Source organism: Agelaius tricolor, unplaced genomic scaffold (genome assembly GCF_023055355.1).
Source record: "Agelaius tricolor isolate 1412-34295 unplaced genomic scaffold, bAgeTri1.0.p SCAF_9, whole genome shotgun sequence".
Lineage (NCBI taxonomy): Eukaryota > Metazoa > Chordata > Aves > Passeriformes > Icteridae > Agelaius > Agelaius tricolor.
Window position 1 is genome coordinate 26,162,182 of NW_027269269.1, and position 21,324 is coordinate 26,183,505.

The 21,324-nt window shown below is 49.8% G+C and overlaps 1 protein-coding gene across 3 annotated transcripts in view; it reads left to right on the forward strand.

Moving 5' to 3' along the window:
- The window catches only part of LSAMP (limbic system associated membrane protein), a 990,094-nt gene extending 972,087 nt beyond the window's left edge, over positions 1-18,007 (forward strand). For all 3 annotated transcript variants that reach the window (XM_071433325.1, XM_071433324.1, XM_071433326.1), the window contains one exon: positions 10,641-18,007. In XM_071433325.1, the coding sequence (XP_071289426.1) occupies positions 10,641-10,738 (98 nt within the window). In that variant the 3' untranslated portion in view covers positions 10,739-18,007. The remainder of the gene's footprint in view (positions 1-10,640) is intronic.
- Positions 18,008-21,324: the final 3,317 nt, after the last annotated feature.

Genomic DNA, 21,324 nt, shown 5'->3' on the forward strand with positions numbered 1-21,324 from the left:
ACGGTAAGTTGGTTTGGGAAGCAGCAGGTTTATCTTCCCAGCTCAGGCGGTGCACTGGGCCCGCTTGTGAACCCGCTGCCATTCAGTGTCTGCTCTGCTGTTGATAAAGCACATTACACATGGCTGGGCTTGCATGATTAATACAGCTGTCTAAGCGCTCTCTCTAAAAACAAAAACAACCAGAAACGAGAAGGGAGGTGTGGGATTTGGGAGGGAGGGAGGGAGGGTGTGCATGGGGATAAAACCCAACCATTCCAAAGAAATCAGGCTTGCAGGAAAAGCACAGTGCTGTTGGAAGGCCTTCCCTCCCATGGGTGAGCAGGTCTGTCAGCAGAGCTCCCCTGCAAAAGGGAGAGGTCTCGTGGCAAGGTGAGCAAGGAGCAATGTGTGTGGTCCTTCCCCAGCATCCCCTGCATGTCCCTCTGCAGCCTGGGGAGTGGATGCATGGGTGGGAGCATGGGATCAGGCCCTGGAGAAGGATGAGCTCTGACCAGCACGGCTTCAGCAGGGTCTGGTCAGGCAGCCCCTCCGGTAGGTGTTGCAGCCACACAGGCACACTGACCCTTGGTGACACTGCCCAGCCACATCACTGTACTCACTCTGTGCTCAGAGGCACAGCCCACATGCACTGAGCAATCTCCAGGCACCCAAGAACATCTAATGAGGAGCAGGAATAGCTTCCTGCATATTTCCTGTTGCTCCTACGTATCCAGCTGAAGGCCTGCTCAGCAGCCTGTGTAAGCTGTATTAACTTTCCCTTTTTAATACTGGTTTTTAATGGGCTGTGGGAAGCCACAATGGCTTCCTGCTCTGGCTTTTCCCAGGCCTGGGCCAGGTATTAAAGCCATGCTTGCACTGTTAGGGTGTTAGGTGACCAGGAGTCTCACTCTGGCACTGCACACACACAGACACTTCCATATTTTGATGAGAACTACAGGGAACACAAGGTAATATTTACTTAGACCCCACACTTTAGAGACATATACGAGCACCTGGGCCCAGCTTGACTGTCATGACATCTCTAATTAACTTAAATACTGAGAGTGATATCCCTAAGAAGATCTCAAGGATAGACTGGGAGGACACTTCTCTGCAGATGTTAGAGAAAGATAAGGAGAGCAGAGGTTCCAGTAGGACTGGATTTCAGTACCAGAGTAACCTCAAGCATGCTGGCCACTCTCCACCCCAATTTAGTTGTTTTTCTGCTCCAGTCACCCCTATGCATGTCCCCTGCCTCTTCATTTCTGTCCACAGCCACTCAAATCTTTCCTATGCCATATATCCAGTAAAGCCTGTAGAAAACCATAGCAGGGATGAAGTGAGTAAACAGACAGACATGAAACTGATGAAAATATTAATTTTTCAAAAGGTTCCAGAGCCTCCAATTAGCAAACCTGCTTCTTAGGGCTGTGCGTGCTCTGGGTGAGGGGGGCTATGCTGTTTGTCTTCTATTGAGACACTAGGTTATGTGCTTGGTATCACCTTTGGTCTGCTGTGCCCTACATATGTGCTTGAGAGTTGAGCAGGAGAGGGATTTCTTTATCCTTGGAAAGCAAAAAGCAGAAAAAGCTCAGATCTTCCCCATAATGACTCCTGAAAAAGTCTGTGCTGTGTGCTTTGTTTGTTTGGTTTGTTTGCTTGTTCGTTTGTTTTATTCTTTGCTTGTAGAATGAGAGTCTTTAATGTGTGATTTGAAGACAATACAGTTTTAAGTATCTGATTTTGTATCAGTCACTGGGGAAGGTGGGTTTTGGGGGGTGATTGATTTTTTTTTAAATAAACTTTCAGTTGCTAGGGAAATAAAAAGGGTGGGAGAAAATTTCTTCAGCAATGAGAAAACATTGAAACTTTTTATATATACCATTCAGATCTGATGATGAAAGATCTGTGTAACCTTGAAACAAAGGTGGTCTTCTATCCACCACCAACCTCACTGGTCAGGATAACAGTTCAATTTTAGACTAGGATTACTGTAAACCAGCTCCAGGATAAACGGTGTAAGCAGACAGCTCTTGAGCACCACGACCTTCTCAGAAAGACACTGAGAAATACAATTTCAGGGATATTCTTCAGAACTTAGGGAAGAATGGGTGAGCTGCATTACAGAATGAATCTTCATTCCTCTAAGACATGAGGTATGATAGATGAGTACTTCGTACACCATGAATGAGCTCCAAAACATGGGGAAGAACTGTTCAGTGCTAAAAAAGTATGAGCAAATTCTGAAATACATTAAACCAAGTGCAAAGACTGATAGACACCAGAGACATTTCCTTAATCTTGTTGGAGAGTTGCTGGAGGGCATCCTCCCCGGCTTACACAGCGGTACTGGCACCTCTAGGAAAGCCAGCCTAGTATCACTGCAGTCACAGTCAAGTTTTAATTACAGGAGCAGAACTGGTAGTGACAATGGGGAATGAGCAGGCAATGAGCAAAATAGCTTCAACACTGAGAACAGGGAAGAAAAAAAGTGTCTTCTTCTAAGAGGGGGGGAGGAACAGGAAAGAAATAAGAAAAAAGGCCCCAGATGAACCCTAGTAAGTAGAAGCTGGTAATCCCTAAAGCCTCAGAGTAGAGTGCAAAGCCCTGGAAGAAAGAAATTAATAACTTTCAAAGTATGACCTTGAAAATGGAATTAACAGTATTCCTCCCTTTTAAGCCTTCATGATAATAAAGATTTCATCTTCTGAAGCCCTGGCAAGAGAGTCAACAGACTAGGAAAAATTGCTTCCTGCAGAGCAGCTGGCAAGTGCAAACCCTGAGACCCCTACAGGCCCCAGGGAGTGAGATGATAGAGACAACTGCACGATACACATCCTCTTTCCCTTGTGCCTTCTGCTTTGGAGGTGGGGTTTGTTCTTCCCCCCCTTATTTTTGATCCTATTTTTTGCTCAAGAAGTAGAACTCCAGCCTTCACTGTAAGTAGAGTCAGCTTATCAACAACATGGAGGCCAGAGCTTCTCAGAGTGGACAGCACCTGGAAAAACAGCAGGCTGGCTATACTTGGTTTATCGTCACCCCTTCCTTCCCAGCACAGACAAGTTCTCCAAGCCCATCCCATGCTGCTTTCTGGCTTCTCTTCCATTCAGAAACTCATAGGGACCAATTACCCTCAAACACCAGATTTTTACCTTGCACTCCCTGGCAGGATCCCAAGGGCAGAGTCCCCAAAGCAAATCAAGAGCCAGGAGCTCTCTGATGCCCTTTGAACCTTCTCTGTGGGCTCTCTTCCATCAGCAAACTGCAGATATGTCAAGCTCTGGAGTCTTGTTAATGTAAATAAGAGAAAAACTGGCACCCGCTCTCTCTTCTTCTGCCTTCATTTTGGTTTACTCAGATGATGGGATTGGCAAATGTGGATGTGAGACATATAGATGGGTGGATGATTTTTTTCTCCTTTAGGAATATATCTGCTCTCCGCTTGCATCTCAAATGATCTTTTTAAAAGGTCTGTGCTGGGAATCTCAAAAGTAACGTGTTCAGTTTCTGCTGGTGATGATCATGGTGCACACATTTGGAGGCATGCCTCTGGTAAACTTGTGGGTTTACTTACACATCTGCCTTCATTTGCTTCTTGAGCAAGGTTTGTGTGTCATGGCACAGTCTCTCTCTAATGGGCCCCTTCAAGGGTGCTTCTGGTGTTACAAAAAGGAGCTGGAGGAAGTGGAGACAGAAGGGGAAATATCTGTGTGGGGGAAGTAGAATAATAGGATGGCTTGGGTTGGAAGGGACCTTAAAGACCATCTGGTTTCAAATCCCCTGCTATGGGCAGGGCACCTTCCACTAGACCAGGTTGCTCAAATCCCATCCAATCTGGCACTGAACATTTCTAGGGATGGGATATCGACAGTTTCTGTGAATGCCTCACTACTCTTATAGTGAACTATTTCTTCCTTATCTACAATCTAAATCTACCCTCTTTCAATGTAAGACCATTACCACTTGTCCTATCACTATACACTCTTACAAAAAGCCCTTCTCCAGACCTTGTCAGCCCCTTTTAGGTACTGGAGACCACGGTAAGGTGGAGCCTTTTCTTCTCAAGGCTGAACAACTCTGACTCTCAGCCTGTCTTCATAGGAGAGGTGCTCCAGCCCTCTGAGAGTGTTCATGGTCCTTCTCTGGACTCACAGCAACAGGTCCATTTTTATGCTGGGGGCCATCATAAGAATAAGTGGAATAAGTAGAGAGGGTTGCAAACTTCACCACCAGCCCCTGCACCCTCGGTTTCTGCTGTCATAGTGGGTAGATATCCTGCTTTTTATGTATCTTCCAAAGAGGTTGTGCCGAGACTGCAGATGTAGTGGTTGTGGAAAGATGCAGGCTGGTGGGGACCAGATTCCGTGCCATGTCCATGTGTCCCTCCGTGGCTGCCTCAGGGCGGTGGCTCGGAGCGCAGAGCTGGCCCCTCCCCTGTGCCGTAGGACCCGGGTTTTCCCGGGGGGCTGTGCAGAGCCGCCTAGCCCCGGGGTTATTCCCAGCGTTTCCCGGGCCGTTCCCAGCCCGGAGGCTGCCGGGATGGCGAGGCGGGTTTGGTGTCCTTCGGCTGCCACCTCGCGGGGAAGCAGCGGCGCTTCGGCGGCGGCGCCCGGGCGGGGACACAGGGACAGGGGACAGACCCGCAGCGAGCGGCCGGCCAGGGCAGGTGACAGACCTGGCGAGTACGAGCGCTGTTCCCCGGCATGAGGCCACAGCCCTGGCAGCACACCGTGGCTTGCTGCTGCTCGTTCTCCTTTTTCGGACCTGCTTCTTGGTCTGAGCTTCTCCGGGCACCACGTCCATACCCGAACAGCTCTGCTGGAAACCCCGCTCTTCCCTGCACCTCTGAGCCCGGGCTGGTACTGATGCCCTCTTCTCATGAGCACCATCACTCCCCTCTCCCTGTCTCCCTCATCCTTGCTTTCCTGTGCCTGGTCAGGACTGATTTTCTTCTCTTTATCTCCCCTTTTCCCAGGACCCGATCTCATTATTTTCCTAACCTTTGTGCTTACACAACTTCGTCCGTTTCCCCATTCTCACCCTGGCTGAGCTTTCCTCCCCTTGTCCTCTTCCATGTCATGAGCCGAGCATTCCAATATTGCCATTTCAGCTGAAGATCTTCCCTGGTATCATTTCCTGTGCTGTAGCCCAGCATTGGTACAAGTGCAAGGTTCATCCTGTCACCTCAGTCCCCATTAACCCCTTCCTATATCTCTCATCATAGCAGCCTTTTCCTGTGCCTCTGCCCAGATGCCCTTACATATTTTTCACCTCCTCATGCAGCCCTCAACCCCCAGTGGGCACTGTAGGCTTTAGGAAGCCAACACAAGCCATGAGGCAGGGCCTGTGCAGGGCTGGCCCTCCAACCTCAGATACTGCTGCAGAAGCTGGGTGTGTTGCAAGCTTTCATGACAAAAATACTCATCTTTCCCTTTCCTGGGAAGATCTGAACACTCCACAGTGAATTCTTCCCACTCTGAGCAGTTTCCTTAGCCTGGCTCTCCCATAGTCAGCAGAGGAGGCTGCAGAGCAAGGAATGACTGAGACAGTTTTAATCTAGCCAGTTCAGGTAGCAACTAACAGCAGATGGTGTGCCAGGCCACCTGTTAATGCCAAGGTCCTAAAGTCACAGGAGAACATAGCACCCAAATTTAATGTGGGGCCACAATGTCATTGCTGGCAGCTGACTGCTGCTGTCCTTCTTAAAGAGCTGAGGGAAGTCCAGAAGTGACCAGACAAGTTAACAGAAGAAGAAATTCATCCCAAAGGGGTCAAGCTTCTTCTGGCTCATAATTACTCTGAAGCAGCTAAGGTAGGCCAGTATGATGCCATGCTGGCCACATGCTCCTGGCTGGCCCCCACCCAGCCCCCCCAGAGGACAGGGCTGAAGCTTAGACAAGACCCTTAGACTGACCCAGCAAACATCTTTCCTTGTGGTGTGTTCCTCAGGCTGGTTTTGAGGATGAGAGCAGCTCTTGGCTTTGCAATCTGGCTGTGGTTTGCTCTAAATGCAAGCAGCACCATGCTTTTCTCATCTTCCTCTGCCATCTAATCCAAGTCCCCCCATCCTTCTTGCTGTGTCTTTTCCTACACCATTCATGGGAGTAGGAGCAGTTGTTGAACCATCACACACACAAGCACTACAGCATTCCAACACCAAGCCTGGAACAGTAGCACACACCCCACATCCTCTCTAGTGAAACCTTGGATAGGCTGACTTGCAGCCCTCTGCACGTGAGGGCATGCAGCAACTCTTCTGCCCCATGCTACATGGAATGCAGGAGTGTTAGGCACTAGGTGAAATTACTGATGTCCCAAATTGAAGGGTCTCGCCACCCCTTCTGCATCTTCACTCAGAAGTATGTGGAAGTTCTCCCAGAAGCGTTAGGGGGATTGCCTGGAGCCTCTCTGTGCCAGGCTGTTGTTCTGGGCTGTTGCACACAGGCAGGTGTGGCCGGAGCAGTGAGGCCACTGTGGCATGGTTGTTTTTCCCATTGTTAAATTTAAGGATGCAGCTAGGGTTACATTGTCTTGGGGAGAGGGGTGGGATGGGGGACGGGGGCTGCACGTGGTCCCCTTCAGCCATGCGAGAACTACAGCTCTCTAAATCTTGGCCAAGGCTACCTTGTGCCGTGGCACCAATGCAAATCACCCAGGCTGGACGTGTGGCACCAATAAAGCCTTGGAAACACAGGATGCAGTGTCCCATGCACTTGTGTTGCAGCACAATTGGGCACCGTGGCAGGGCTCCAGCTGCCTCTGCACCAGGTATCCAAATATCTCACTTTTGGAGAAAGGAAGAGCAGTGCAGTTGTTCTGCCCTTGACAGCTTTCAGTCTGCTCCTTCTTGATTTGCTTAATGGGATCAGACTCGGTCAGCATTTAGGGTCTGGGGTCCCTTAGGGGTTTAGCTGTGAAATTCTGCCAGATATTCATATTAGCTTATCAGCATCAGAAACCCAATTTCCTCCTCTTCAGACCTGTTGCGTGGTCACGGACTTGACAGTGCTGTCCAATTACCTGGGCGGGGTGGGAGGATGAATAGCCCGGGATATTATAGCAAATTCCCAGAACAGAGGCTCAAGGTTACCGAAGCGGGAGACCTCAGGCACAGCCCGAAGCACATGGTGCCAGCGGACAGGGAGCAGGGATGGGCAGCCGGGGATGATTCGGGGGGGGCTTTCTGCCGGTCCCCAGCGGCGGGGGCGGCTCCGCGCGGCGGCCGCCAGAGGGCGCCGGAGACCGCGGGCTGGCCCGCGGCTGCTGCGGGACCGGGATGGCGAGGGGGTGTGGCATGGGGATGGCGAGGGGGTGTGGCATGGAGATGGCGAGGGGGTGTGGCATGGAGATGGCGAGGGGGTGTGGCATGAGGATGGCGAGGGGATGTGCGGGATGGCGAGGGGAGGTGACATGGGGGCTACGGGACCCGATGTGTAGCGGACGTGACATAGGGGCTGTGGAACCGCGACGCCGAGGGGATGTGTGGGGATGGCGAGGGAGCTACAGGGCAGGGGGTTTGCGAGGGGCCTGTGCTCTGGGGGCTGCAGGGGTGGGGGCTGTGGGGGGTCTGTGCGCTCTGGGGGCTGCGGTGTGCGTGTGCACGCCTGGGGAGCTGTGCCCACGCGTGCCTGTCCGCATGTGCCGCGGGGTGGGCGCGCTGGGGAGGGCGGTGCGCGGGTGGCGGGTGCGCTCAGGTGTGCGGGTTCTGCCGCACACCGTGGCCGCCGTGGGAGCTGGCACTGTCCCCCCGGCGTGGGGCTCACCCGTGGCCGTGGGGGTGGGCAGGGGCACGCACAGCCCGCAGCAGCAGCTGCTCCTGCACACACATGGAGAAGTCATCATGCAAACATGGGCTGGCATAGCCTGAGGTGTGCCTGGGAAGGGAGGGTGACAGTGATAGAATGAATTGAAAACAGATGTTATTTCCTGCAGAAAATCTTGCTCAAAGACAAGCATTTTATTTTCCAGCACTTTCACTCTTTTTCTTATTACACTCGAGCAGCTGTTGTCCCCCAAAACATTATTTTGTGATAGAATTATAAGCTTCCCACATTTTTACAGTAATTGTGACAGTAAATGTAGCACCCATGGAGTATTCTCTAGCTAGATGTACTGTAAAACCCAGGGATTCCATGTGGCCCCCAGGGTTATCTGCAGAGGCCACACTGGATCCCAGTGCTCCCAGTCAGCCTAACACAGTGCCCAACACCTGCTGGTGAGAACAGCTGCTGGTGTAGCCTGTGGTGTGGCACAGGAGATGATCAGTTCTGTACATGAAGAGGTTTCTGCAGCCATCTAACTGGGACACAGGGAACCACGAGAACATGTATCATTTTTCATCTCTGGAGATGGGAGTTTTGGCTTTTCAAATGCCCTCAAACTTAGGCACACAAGCTCAAGCAGAACAGAGGCTGGTGTGACCCTCTCCCAAGTCCTCCATCCCACCACATGTCTTTGTGTGTCCTCTCTTACACCTAGACATTGCAGAAGCTCATCTCTTCACCACACCACCACCACACCATGCCATGCCTCTGTCCCCAGTCCCCACCAAGCTCACAAACTCTGATCCATGCATTTAGATGCATTAAGGCAGCAGTACCCAGCCAAGGGCAAATGTCCCCTTGCCTCTGCTATGCTGGGTGTGCAGTGCTTGCCACCACTGGTGCAAATGCCCTTGCTCTGGTTGCAAGGACACCCTAGAAAAGTGGCAAAGAGGAGGAATGGTTGTCACAAGTATGTTATGTACATGTCCATGTATGTTTTAAGACAAATAGTATTTAAGCCAGATAGTAAAAATGTGGTGGCTGAAATTTTTTGTGGCAATACACCCTGCCTGGTGTGCTGTACTCTTGTTTTTTTACTGGGCCAGAGGAGTCATGTTTTGTGCCAAAAAGGGATGCAAAACTCCCAAACAGTCTCCACACCATTCTTTGACTGTGCGAGATGCTTTTTCTGAAACATAGGTGAGGTAGGAGTAGTAGCTGAACTGAAACGTGTTCCTGAGTTTAGGGGAGGAAATAAAATGAGTAAAACAAACAGTGCTGTAGGATTTGTGTGACAAGCCACAAAAGTTGCACGTGGGCTAGCTGAAAAAAAGAAGCCATAGATGGAACATAAATTTTCCACACAAATCAGCACATAATTACTTAATAATAAAATAATAGAACTGGGGCACAAAAGCTACTCTAGTCAGCTACCTTAGGAAGAAATCAGACAAATGAAAGTGCAATGGAATTTGAGGGATACTGGAGATATCTCTCTTGGATTTGCTGCCTTTTAGTCACTAGCTTGAGTTTAATAGCGACTGTGCTGCTGAGCAAGCCTGTGGCACCTGTGCTCCACCCAGGAGAGCAGGGCTCTTCACCTCTGCAGGTTGTGAGGGAGCAGTTGTACTTCAGTCTCATGGAGCTCCCCTGAACAGGGCCTTTTTTAATTTATTTTTTTTTGCTCTCCTCTGCCGTCACAGCCTTTCTTGGTAGTAAGCATGATTTCTTTTTTCCACAGCAGGATCAGTTCTAACATAAAACCTCATCTCCATCTCCACACTCCAGCATCTTACAGGCACATATACGTATAAATGCACACATACATGTGTGTGCATGCATACATACATGAGCATTTGTGTGCACATACACAGGGTGAGCCTGCATTTACAGACCCACAGACATGTGCCCTGACCAGCTATAAAGAAAAGGCTGTCGAGGCTTGGGATTGCAGGGTGAATTTAAAACAGCATCACTGCCATTAAAGCCATCCAGAAGAGGGAACCCATAAATGAGAGGATGAATGAGAAGATGTCAGGAGTGTTAGCATTTAATACTCCCGGAGCGAGGCTGCATTATTTGTTGCTGCTGCAGCGCGCTCCTCCCTGCCCCCTCTGACAGGAGCCTGCGGATGCGCAGCACACACGTGCAACTTCACTTCCCAACCTTATGAAAAATCAACCTCCTTGGCATACCCTGCACCCTCACCCCATAGGTGTCGTGCCACAGGGCTTTAAGTGCCACAGCCAAGCCTTCCTCCACCCTGATTCAGAGACAATTCATTACAGTGCAGCCCTGGGAGGGAGGGAGGGAGGGGACGTGTCTGCTGGTTGGGCCCATGTTTTATTGATCGGACCACGGTGATGAATCAGCTCCTGTGGAGCTGGTGTCTGCCTGCAGACAGGCACTGGCCACTGTGCACAATTATAAGGAGTCCTGGCATCTCAGGGCCACCACTGGGAAGGCAGCAGAGCGGGAAGGTGTGGGGGTGGTGACCAGGGGCTGGATCTGCAAAGGGATGAACCATATCCTTGCACTGAAAGGCCAGCAGCTCCCAGCTGGAGGCACAGCAAGGGCTGGGATGTGGTCAGCAGCCAGGGTTGAGCCTTCCCACTTGCTTCAGGCCCTGTTCCTCCAGCGTGGGTGTTGTTTAGGGAGAGCCACATGCCATTGCAGTGTTGGGCTGAGGGAAGGAGGATGCGGATGAGCTGGCAGGCAGCAGCCTGTAGCTGGGCTGGAGGGAAGCTCACCAAGGTGGGAAGGAGGCTGTGCCCTGCAGCCCAAACCCAGCACTGCAGGAGCAGCCTGGGACTGAAGCACTGTGTTCCTGTGTCACACCCATCTCACTCAGCCTCGTGTAATCTTGTCTTCTTTTCTCTCCCTTCTCGCACCCTGCAGGACCCGGCACAGGGAGAGTAGACAACGGCTCCATGAGTTTGGCCGTCCCACTGTGGCTTCTGGCAGCATCCCTGCTCTGCCTACTCAGCAAATGTTAATACAAATCAGAATTAAAATAATAATATTAATAATAATTAAAAAAACAACACGACAACAACAACAACAACACACAAAACAAAATGCGTTATACAGGAGACAGAGCGAAGAGAGGGGAGAGAGAAAAAAGAGGGGGGGAGAGAGAGAGACGACTGTTTCTTTCACAACTTTTGTGTGTTCAGGAGCGAAGAGGGGGGAGAGGAAAAATTACAGCAAAGAAGACTCAGCAACATTTAATCCAAAACCTGAAAAGCCGGCTGTCAAGTCATCGACTGCCTAGGAGGCAACACGAAGCGAGGGAGAGAATGGGGCACCAGCAAGGATCGTGTCGCCAGAGGATGCTGCAATGTAAACAATCCAACAAAACCTGCAAAGCCAATCAAAAAGAAGATCCCTTTTCTTTTCTCTCCTCCTTCCTCTTTTCCATACTCCCTCACTTTGCTTCCTTCCTCCTCTTTCTTTCTTTTGCAGAAAGAGGTCTTTGCTTCGTTGTCTATAGCCATTTAACTTTTTGGATGCCCTGGGTCATTTTTGTGAGCTAATGCTCAGCCAGTTCATACTTTTAAAAACAAATCTAAAAAAAAAAAAAAAAAAAAAAAGAGAAAAGAAAAAAAAAATAACAGCCACAAACCAGAGCAAGTCACCTGAAGCTCTCTGCACACTGGTGTCCTGTGAAGAACCCCTTCCTCTCTTCACTTCACCCTGTGCTCATGTGCACCCAGCCCTTGCTAAACACCTTATTTCCTTTCCTGTCCCCTCCTTCATGCAACATCACCCCCACAGGCCTAATCTAAAGCTGTGTCAACTCTACTGAAAGCCTACTTTTTTTTTTTCTTTTAAAATCCTCTTCCTTCCCCCCCCTCAATTCAACCAGGTGTCTTTCTCTTTCTCCTGTGTATGCCTGTGTGCGTGCGTGCATGCATGTGTGGCTCTTGCTCCGTCTTCCCTCTTTCTCTCTTTCTCTTGCTCTCTCTAAGCATGCAAAATGAACAGCCCATGTGTACATATGCTCATCCTGTTGTAGATAATGTCCTGCCTTGTAAGTGTGAGACAAGATACAGAGAGATCACTTAGGCAGAGAAGAGGGGTGAGGAGAGAGGGGCAGCTGCAAAACAGGTTCATATTGTGTCCCCTCTCCTATGTCCTCACTGGCTTTTTGTCTTCTGGCCATCTTGCTTGCAAGAGTCAGTCTGCACCGTTGTCTAGGCTTTTTCTCCTCTCCTACTTCCAATCTGTTTGGCTCTCAGCCTCCAAGTACCAGTGTAGCAGCTCTTGCTATGCATGAGTGCTTGCACACATGCATGGGGGTGTGCACTCATGTGCAATTGTCCAAGCAAGCAGAAGAAACCAGGACTGGCCTACAACACTATGGACTGAAGAGTGCAGTCACCATTCCTCCTGGGGATGGGAGGCTGGGCCGGTGGGATGTGAGTGATGAGACCTTGGACATCACCAAGCAGCCATTCCTTTTAGATACAGTGTGCATAGGAACAATACCTCAACACGAAAACCACAATCTGGTCATTCCTAACCATTTTGGTAGACATGCAAAAATAGAGCCAATACCCTTTTTTGTTGCTTTGTTGTTTTTGTTTTTACTGTCCTCCCCAGTATAAAAGGAAATGTAGGCTGTGTAAGGGGGAGTGTGTGTGTGTGTGTGTGTGTGCTGTATACCACTGCTATTACAAAACACACTGCAAATTCCACATTTGAAAGAAATTGGGTCAGAAAATGTCCAGGACTTGTGAATGTAAGAAATAAAACAAATGTCAGGTCCAAAATCCTGGGCTTACAAAGAAGGAGCATAAAATGATGCAGCGAAGAAGTGGGCAGTACAATTTCCCCTGCTCTTCTCTTATCTCAAGGGTGCTGGTTTTGCTGAGAGTGCCCCACACTTCCCCTGTGGCAGAATCACATACAGAGGTGCCAACAAGAGAGGCTTTAGTGGTTCCAAGTGAGGAAGCGAAAAAAAGCTGTGAGAAACAGGACTGAGAAAATGGTGGGCAGTGGCTGGAATTTGCCACACCAGCACAATGTCTGCTGCAAGAGCCAGAGTGAGCAGGGGCTGCAGTGCCTGTGTGTGGGTGGGGGCAGTGGGGAGAAGATTCCTGTGTCCCCTGGCCTGTCACGAGCCATAGTATCCACCAGCAGCAAAGATGATAGAGCACAGGGTTTATCAGGTAGGCCTTTTTTGGAGAGAGGGATGTGCAGGGGAGAGCTTGATTTAGCCCAGTGAAGTCGAGTGACCATCCCACCACAGCAGAGTGTTTTACAGGTGCTCAGCCACTCGGCTTTCAAGCAGCAGCCAGTTTGCTCCTGTGTCTTTGCCCTGGGCACCGGGGCAGTGGCAGCACGCTTGGCAGCTGTGCTCACATGAAGGCAAGGGGGAAACAGCTTGGCCTTGCAGTGTGCGGGAGGGGATGCCCCCAGGTGTCCCCTGACAGGAGGGAAAGTGGGAATTGCTGCTTGAGAGCCCGTCCCCACCTTTGCGTGGGCGGGACACAGTCCGGTGAGGCTGTGCCTTGCACTGCGGCACTGCCGGCGCTGCTGAGCTCAGCTCTTCCGAGAAGCAGCAGGCATGCAATTAAGCAGGCAGTCAAGGGCTCCTCCCAGGCAGCCAGAAGAGCAAGGAGATTTATTAAAGAGACACATGAGAGGCTGAAGTTTGGGCATTGCAAGAGCTACTGTGGAATTGGATGGTGGTAATTTATGCTCCTCCAGACGCCAAAGCCATACCTGCAAGAGGGTGCAAGTGACAAGTGGGCAACTGGTGCTTGAAATCCACCCAAGGCATCCAGGGATGGCTCCCTTCCTCCAAAATTGTCAGTCATTGATGGGACTTGGGCATTTCTTTTGGAGACTGGTGTGTGTCAGCCCACGAAAAAATATGCCCTGCATACTTCAGAGCATTCAGAGGTCCCAGTCCTCATGCCTAACTTTCAGGAGGGCCATCTAATTCAGAGTCTTAGTAACAAGTCCAGATTTTCTACTGCAGCAGGCCTCCTCTTTCCCCTGGTACAGCCGTGAGCTGATCCTGGTCCCAGAAGCCAGGTCTGGGAGCTGCACCCTTTCCTGCACACTGGCACGAGGGAAAACACACACTGCTCTTTCTTGGGGCTGTACCTATGCCTGGATTTATTGCCACAGGATTTATTTGTTGAAAAAGGTGGGCAGCCTGCAGTGTCTTGCTGTGACAGGCTGCTCCTAAGGGCTGAGTCAAGCCCACTTTAGGTTCTTTGATGTCAACCCGGTTGCTATGGTAGCACCTGTCCCATGTGCTCTCTGCATGTGTTTTTGTCACTGTGGGGTCACTCCTGGCCACTGGGGTCACACACATCAGACCCCTACGGTGTGGTGGTGGTCATTGAGTCCCAGCTCCTCATTATCTCACGTCTGTTTTGGTTCAAAGGAGTTTTGAGGGGATGGTTTTTTTAGATGTCAAGGCATATGGTTAAAAGGGAGATATCTCACTAAAAGCAGGGAATCAATTTTTTTAAATCATCTGCCCATTAGTGGGGGAAATGGCCTCAGCCCCAGTGCTGGGATCTGGTTTCTTCTGCAGGCCCTGGGCAGATCTTTGCCTCTGTTGTGTGGCTCTAAAACAGGGTGAAAGCCAGTTAATTGCAGACCTCTCTGAGAAAAGCCACCAACACCAAGTATGCCTGTTGTCTGCAGAAGTGCTGGGAACCATACTCCTGGCAATGTCTGTTCCTAGGGAAATTGTGGGTAAAATTGTGGGTAGGTTGGAGCTTGATTTTCTCCAAGAATCTAATCCTGTGAGCTGCAGTGTACCTCACAGGGTGCCGTAAAAATCCTCCTGTTTCTCCTGAACTCAAGCTGAATGCAAGCTTTTTCCCATTCTTTCTCCCCTCCATCCTCTGATGGAGATGTTGCAATGGCTTTTCTTGTGTCTCAGGCCCTTCTCCCTGAAACTCTTTCTCCTAATCATCTCTTTTCCCTGTTTGCATTGCTATCTTTCCCATCACCTCCCAAAAAGCTGTGTTCTTGCTTCCTGCTGCCTCTCAGCTGGTTGGGGACCAGGGAAGGTGGGTGTTTGAAATGGGACACCAGTTCCTTGAGCTTGTCAGTGTAATTGTGTTTGATTGATGGAGATTTAACATTTAGTGTCATAAAAAGATATGAACAAAATGGAAAAAAAAATTGTATTTCTTCTACTGGTTTGTAAATATTACAAGAGTTACATGAGATGTCTGGTAATGTCAAAGCAGAGGAACAAAAACTTAGATTTCATATATGGCCCCATAATTGCTAGCAGATTTCTAACCCTTTTCGGATGACTGAGAGGAGGGGTGAAGGCAAGTCTTTCTGAAAGGACCTGTGCAGGGGAAATGCAGCCACCCCGAGCCACATGAACTCCATGCATGATTGTAGCATGTTGGTTGGAGCGTGTGCCTGGTCAGATGGAAAACGAAGCAAACGCCTGTCTCTGAACGGCTGGGAAGGGCGCTGTGGGATGCTCCAGCCGGCCGACACCTGTATCCTGGCAGTCGTGTTCATTTCTGTTTGTTTGCAGCCCCACACTCGTGGCTCAGTGATGCACCCTCTCCTCCTCCTCCTCCCCCGTACCCGCTTTCTTCACCGGTGAAGTTGTGTCGCCCCATGCTAACCCCGAGTGCATGTGAACGTGCCATTCATGGAGATCTCATTGGTGACATGCATTGTGTCAAGAGTTAGTCTTTGTCTGCACATCTTTCTCACACCACTGACTGTTCACCACTTGGGCAGATCGCTCGTGCACTGCTGCTTGACCCACTTTTGGTCAAAGAACATCCAAGCCCCACCAGCTCTTCTTAGTTCCAGGTGCATCCAGACCATGCCCCCAGCCACCTGTCTGAGCAACCCCGTTCTGAATGTCCAAGCCCACAGCATGGACAAAGCCACCATCAAAAGCCATGTGGTCTCCAGGCTGAGTAGAAGCTACACATCTGGAAGGAATCTGGGGGAGCAGCAGGAAGTCCTGATGAAACAAGAGGATCTGGGAAGTTGGAGGAGTTATGCTAGAATCCTTCACAGACCCACCAGCAGATGATATTTCAGCTCAGTTTTTGTGTAGTGTTTCATCACTTCGCCCTTCCCTGGTGAGGGAATCTATGGGCACAGGGAAACACCTCTTCTCCTCCTCCCAACCCCTCACACCTCTGCTTCCTCTCCTCCAAGCAGACTGACCTGCAGCCCAAATCATCATGGTGCTTGATGTGATGTAGCAACTGACATGGGGGATGGCTGACCAAGACAGTATGACAGAGGAGGTGCTAGGGGGGTGAGCAGTTCTCTCTCTTTCTCTCTCTCTTTCTCTCCTGATGGTGCACAATCTTACTGCTTCTCTGACTCAAGGACACAAAACTTCTTGAGTTTGGGATGCTGGGAGCAAACTGTCTTATGGGAAGAGCAAAACTTGAGGCAGGGAAGTGATGGAGAAGCTGGATGGTAATTTCCAAGCTGTGATGCCAGTGGAAAAGGGTAGGGATGAGTGCTGTCCATCATCCATGCGCAGAACTCTCAGGTTCACCAGCGAGGAGACCATGGCCTCTCAACGCTAATCTTAGAGTGGCTTCATTTCCAGTGGGATGCCCAGAAGATGATTTTTTTTAATTGCATGACTGCTGACTAAGAGCTATGTCACACCACTAAAACCTCTTTCACTTTTCCTTCTTGTAACTTGCTAGAACAGCGATTGGGCAGCTCCCACAGCCCCCAGAATTTTGCCTAATGGTTGGCTTCCATTGGGGCAACATATGGTGCTTGCTTGTTGGTTCACTTGCTGTAAGGGGGAGCAGAACTCATCCTGGTGAGAGTACGTCAGTATGGTCCTCTGAACCTCTGTGGGTCGGGGTGATAGAGTGAGGCAAGGAGATCTCCAAGGCAGGCCTTGGGCAGGAGGAGCAGCTCTCCTAATTAGCCCAGGCTGGTGGGAAGCAAAGTCCTTCACTTGCTGCAGGCTTGGGTTAGCTGGTGCCACAGCAACTCGGATGGCCCTGCAAGCCTTGTAGGAGTGGAGAAGGAGGGGGCAGTGACAGGGGGACATGACTGCAGCGCAGGTGGTGGGGGCTGCATGAGCAGCAGGGCTCCTTGGGCAGCGCAGCTGGGGAAGGGGCAGAGGTTGCATCCCAGGTGGGCCCTTCTTTCCCTGCCTGTCCTCATGGTACATCAGGAGCTCCCTCCTGACCTCCTGGGACATGCTCACCATGCAGCAAAATGGGCCTCAGTGAGTAAAGCAGTGTGGCACCACGTGTGGTGGCTCCAGCCATGTCCTGAGGAAAGGCGTGTGGATGTTTCTGTCCGTAACAGAGGGGTCATGGGTGGAGACGAGGAGCAAGGCCTTCCTAGGAGCCAGCCAGTGGGGAGAGCACGTCCCAGGCGGGGCTGTCCTTCTCCAGAATTGTGACATTTGCTCCCCGTTTGGGCACACACAGGCTCACACGCACACGCCCGCCAGCTCCACGGCGCACATGCTACGGGAGTGCTCCTGGGCGCTCTCCTTCCCCACACGCTCCACCACGCACAGCCAGGCAGGGCTCAGCCTCCTTCCTGCTGCTGGCCGTGGCTCTGCCTGTGACACACAGCTACCTTGTGACCTCCTGAGGAGCCAGGAGAAGGCCTGGGCACGCCTGTGCCTGTGCCTGTGCCTGTGCCTGTGCCTGTGCCTGTGCCTGCAGGAGCACACGTGTGTGCCAGGAAAGGGAGGAGGGGGCACAGAGCAGGAACTTGCCTCCACAGTGCCACCTCCCAAAATCATTCAACCTTCCCAGCTGGAGCCAAGATTCATCCTCTAGACCTTGAGAATGAAGTCCAGTCCCTTCTTCTTGCTACACGGTGGGGTGGTTAGAACTCTCCTCATTAACAGTGTTATATACATATAAATATATATATATATCTATATCTTTATATATATTTTTCCCCAGCACTGTAGACATGAGCTGAACTTCTCTTTAATGAAACGAGAAAATGGCCATTTTATTTTTTCCATTGTTTTGGTTTTGAAACTAGCTCTGTGAAAGAAAATTTTAAAAGCGCAAGTGTGTGTGTAAAGGAACCAATCAAAAAAATTAAACCCAAAAAACAAATGAACAAAACCCAGTGATGAAATAAAAAAAAGAAGCTTTTTATTTTTTCTTTTCTCAATGTATTTAACTTCTGTTATCTCGTTTCTGTTTCTTTACATGTATGAATGCTCTGCTCTTCTGTGATCTTAAAAAAAAAATATACAAAAAAATACAAAAATTAAATAAACATGAAAAGGAGGTAATGTTTCTTCATTTCCCCTCCCTTCCTTGCATACTCTGGCTTGTCTCCTCTCTGATCATGTCTAGTGCTGACTTTCCAGCCCGCAGGGAGAATGTGGGCCAAGATACCCCTTCCCTCACCTTCCTTGGAGGGTCAAGGTGCAAGTGAGGCATGGGCCAGTGGCTTGGGACTGAGGGTGTTGTATCACCCCGAGCAGTCTGTCTGACCCCTTCAGTGCAGTGCCTGAGGATGAAGAAAGCAGGCTGCCTGGAAATAGATGTGACATGGGGCTGCCAGAAGGAGATGCCATAGACAAAACTGCAGTGCACACCCTGAAGTCAGCACTTGCCTTCAGCTTCTTGTTTGGTTTGGGTTTTTTAATTAGTTAAATTGCATGATTTTATGTGTGTGCACAGATAGAGGTTGGGATCAAGGCTGCAGTCCCAGGAGGGGAAGAACAAGGAAGCTGTTGGAAGGAATGAGCTGAGGCTGAGCTGCTTAGGCAAGCACAGGACAGGAGCACCAAAAGACAAAGCATGATGGTGGAAATGGTAGAGAGAGAGAGAAGGGGGATGGTGGGGAAGGAGGCAGGAAATGCTGGCCAGAAAACAGCAGGATGCAACACTGGAGAGGCTGGGTTTTATGACAAGGAGGGAGTGGAGAAGCAGGGGAATGGAGAGGGCATGGGGCTTGGAATAAGAGCTGCCAGGATAAGGGCAGGAGGGGCAGGAGTCTTGTGCCATGGTCACAAGCAGACATGAAAGGAATAGGTAAGAAGGAGCTGGAGGAAGAGGGCAGCAGAGTAGCCTGGGCAAGTTTACAAGCAAACACAGCCAAAGGGGAGAAAAAACCAAGAAGCAGAAAAAACCTGGTCAAAGGAGAAAGCAGCACCTGGGCAATTTAAATGTGAGGGTTGGACAACCCAGGACATCTACAGCCAAATTACTGTAATGGGGAATGTGTCATCTAAATGCCACCCAACTGTCACAGCCTGGCATCACTGTCCTTTTCCCAGTGGGAGAATCTCTATTTCCTGGTAGCCCCCAAGGACACACCTAACTGTGCCACTGCACAGGGCAGCATGTGCCTGCACCCAACACCAGGGCAGCAGCACGAGGCTGCACATGGCCAGGCTCAGCCTGGGCTGCAGGAGAGAGCCTGGCTGCAGCTCTGAAGGAGAGGTGGTCTCATCCTCGCTCACTGCTGGATCGTGAAAAACCAGGGCTTCCTATTTCTGGGTCTGCTCTGCCCACACCTATGTGCTGCCTTCACTGCCTCTGTGTCATCTTCCACTGTCTCTCCTGCTGCCTATTTACAGTCCACTGGGGCAGAGACTTGAGACCTGCATACAAAGCAGGGGTATATTCTGTGAAAAGTTATAGCTAATTTTGTTTCTGGAAAATAACACTTAGAACAGTGTAAGCCTTGTTTCCAGTAGAGTACAGACTTTTCTTAAATGGTGTGAAATTAAATAAAACCAGAGCTGTCAGAAGCTCAGCACAAACAGTGGGCTAAGCAGAGGTACATCCCTGAGCACGAGGTGCAAGCAGGATGGGTGAACATGAACGTGAGTAGCATTTACATCACCTTTGCTATTTGAGACTGAAGAGAGCAATGGGTTATGAACCCTCCACCATCACCATCGTTCCCTTCCATAGTGCTGGGAGAGCCAGGAAATGCAGCGTGGAGGATCCCAGCAGAGCTGGAGGGGAGAGTGCCAGGGCAGGGGGTACCTCTGTGCTCTGTGGATATTAAGGTCAGTACTGGCTGGTCACTGAGGTGGAAACAGGCCAGGTTTGTGGTGCTGTACATGAATGACAACAGCACTACCAGGTCTTCACCTCCGTGTGTGTGCCCTGAACACACCTGGAAAAGCTGTCTTTGCCTTTTCACCTCCAGCACCCTAAAGCTGAGGCTAAAAAGACAAGGTAAACCCTGGCAAGAACAACTCCTCTTTTCATTAACATTTTAAATGGTTATTTTTAATGGTACATTTAACTAACACTAAGTTATCCATGGGAAGAGAATTTGGCTGTTAACACTGGCATCTGCTTAACAAACAAGCTTTGCATTTGGTGAGGCGTGAGCATAACACCAATAGTACTCCTTGCTAACAGCAGACTCATTAACATTAATTCCTGCTTTTACCACCATGAAGAGCTTTTTGTATCTGTAAGAACAATTATTAGATGTACCCTGTTATTCCTGCAAAATGTACACAGGAAATTATAAGCAATGATGAAGACCTACCAGTAAATGAGGATCTGAATTCTTAGCACTTACCATAACTCAAAATTTCCAGAAGAGTAGGAAAAATGATGAGATGTTCTGGGGACTGTGCTCTTCATCTTTCCTCATGGAGGAACTTGAACTATGTTCAAGCACTGCTAAATTGCACTTGGAAATTAGTTAAGGGTTTTGGTACTCAAAGGCTATGGGAAAATGTGTGTCCATAAAAATATCTTGCAATTCAGCCAAGACTGGCATTGTCAGAATGGGCAAAGAGCCGGATTTATAAACTGCTATGGATAAACCACCAGAACTTAAGGTGCACCCTCCCAGTGCTGAGTACAGGGGGACAGTCACTGCCCTGGTCCTGCTGGCCACACTTTTGCTGACACAGGCCAGGATGTCATTGGCCTTATGGGGGAACAAGCTGGCTCATGTTCAGCCACTGTAAACCAGCACGCCCAGGTCCTTCTCTGCTGGACAGCTTTCCAGCCACTCTTCCCCCAGGCCAGTTTTGCTGCATGGGGTTGTTGTGACTCAAGGGCAGGACTCAGAACTTTGCCTCACTAAATCTCATGCTGTTGGTCTCAGCCCATCAATCCAGCCTGACCAGAATCCCTCTGCAGAGCTTCCTCCTCTCCAGCAGACCAGCACTGCCCCACTTAGTGTCATCTGCAAACTGACCGAGAGCAAGCTGAGCTTTCATCCAAGAGCTGGAAATTGCATTGATTTCCAGAGGAATATCTGTACCTAACACCTTTTTATTGGTCTGTTGTCTGTGTTATGAACTCTGTCCACACATGGCAGGTGTGGTATCTGCAGAAACTTGAGAACACGTTGGAGACTATGAGGTTTACGCAATGCTTTTTGATGTTTAATACTTTCAGAGTATATGGTTTGTAGGACATTTACTGCTTCCTCTTCAAAAGTGTCACCTTCCCAGTTCAGCTTAAAAATGGTGCATTGACCAGGAAACTAGAGGAATGAATGTTTGGGCCATTATCACAAAGAAGAAGGCTAATTGAAATGCTTAATAGAGTTGTCACACATTCCAATAACCTTGATGATAAATCTGATTTTAGGTCTTTTAAAAGATTACAAATTATTACAAAAT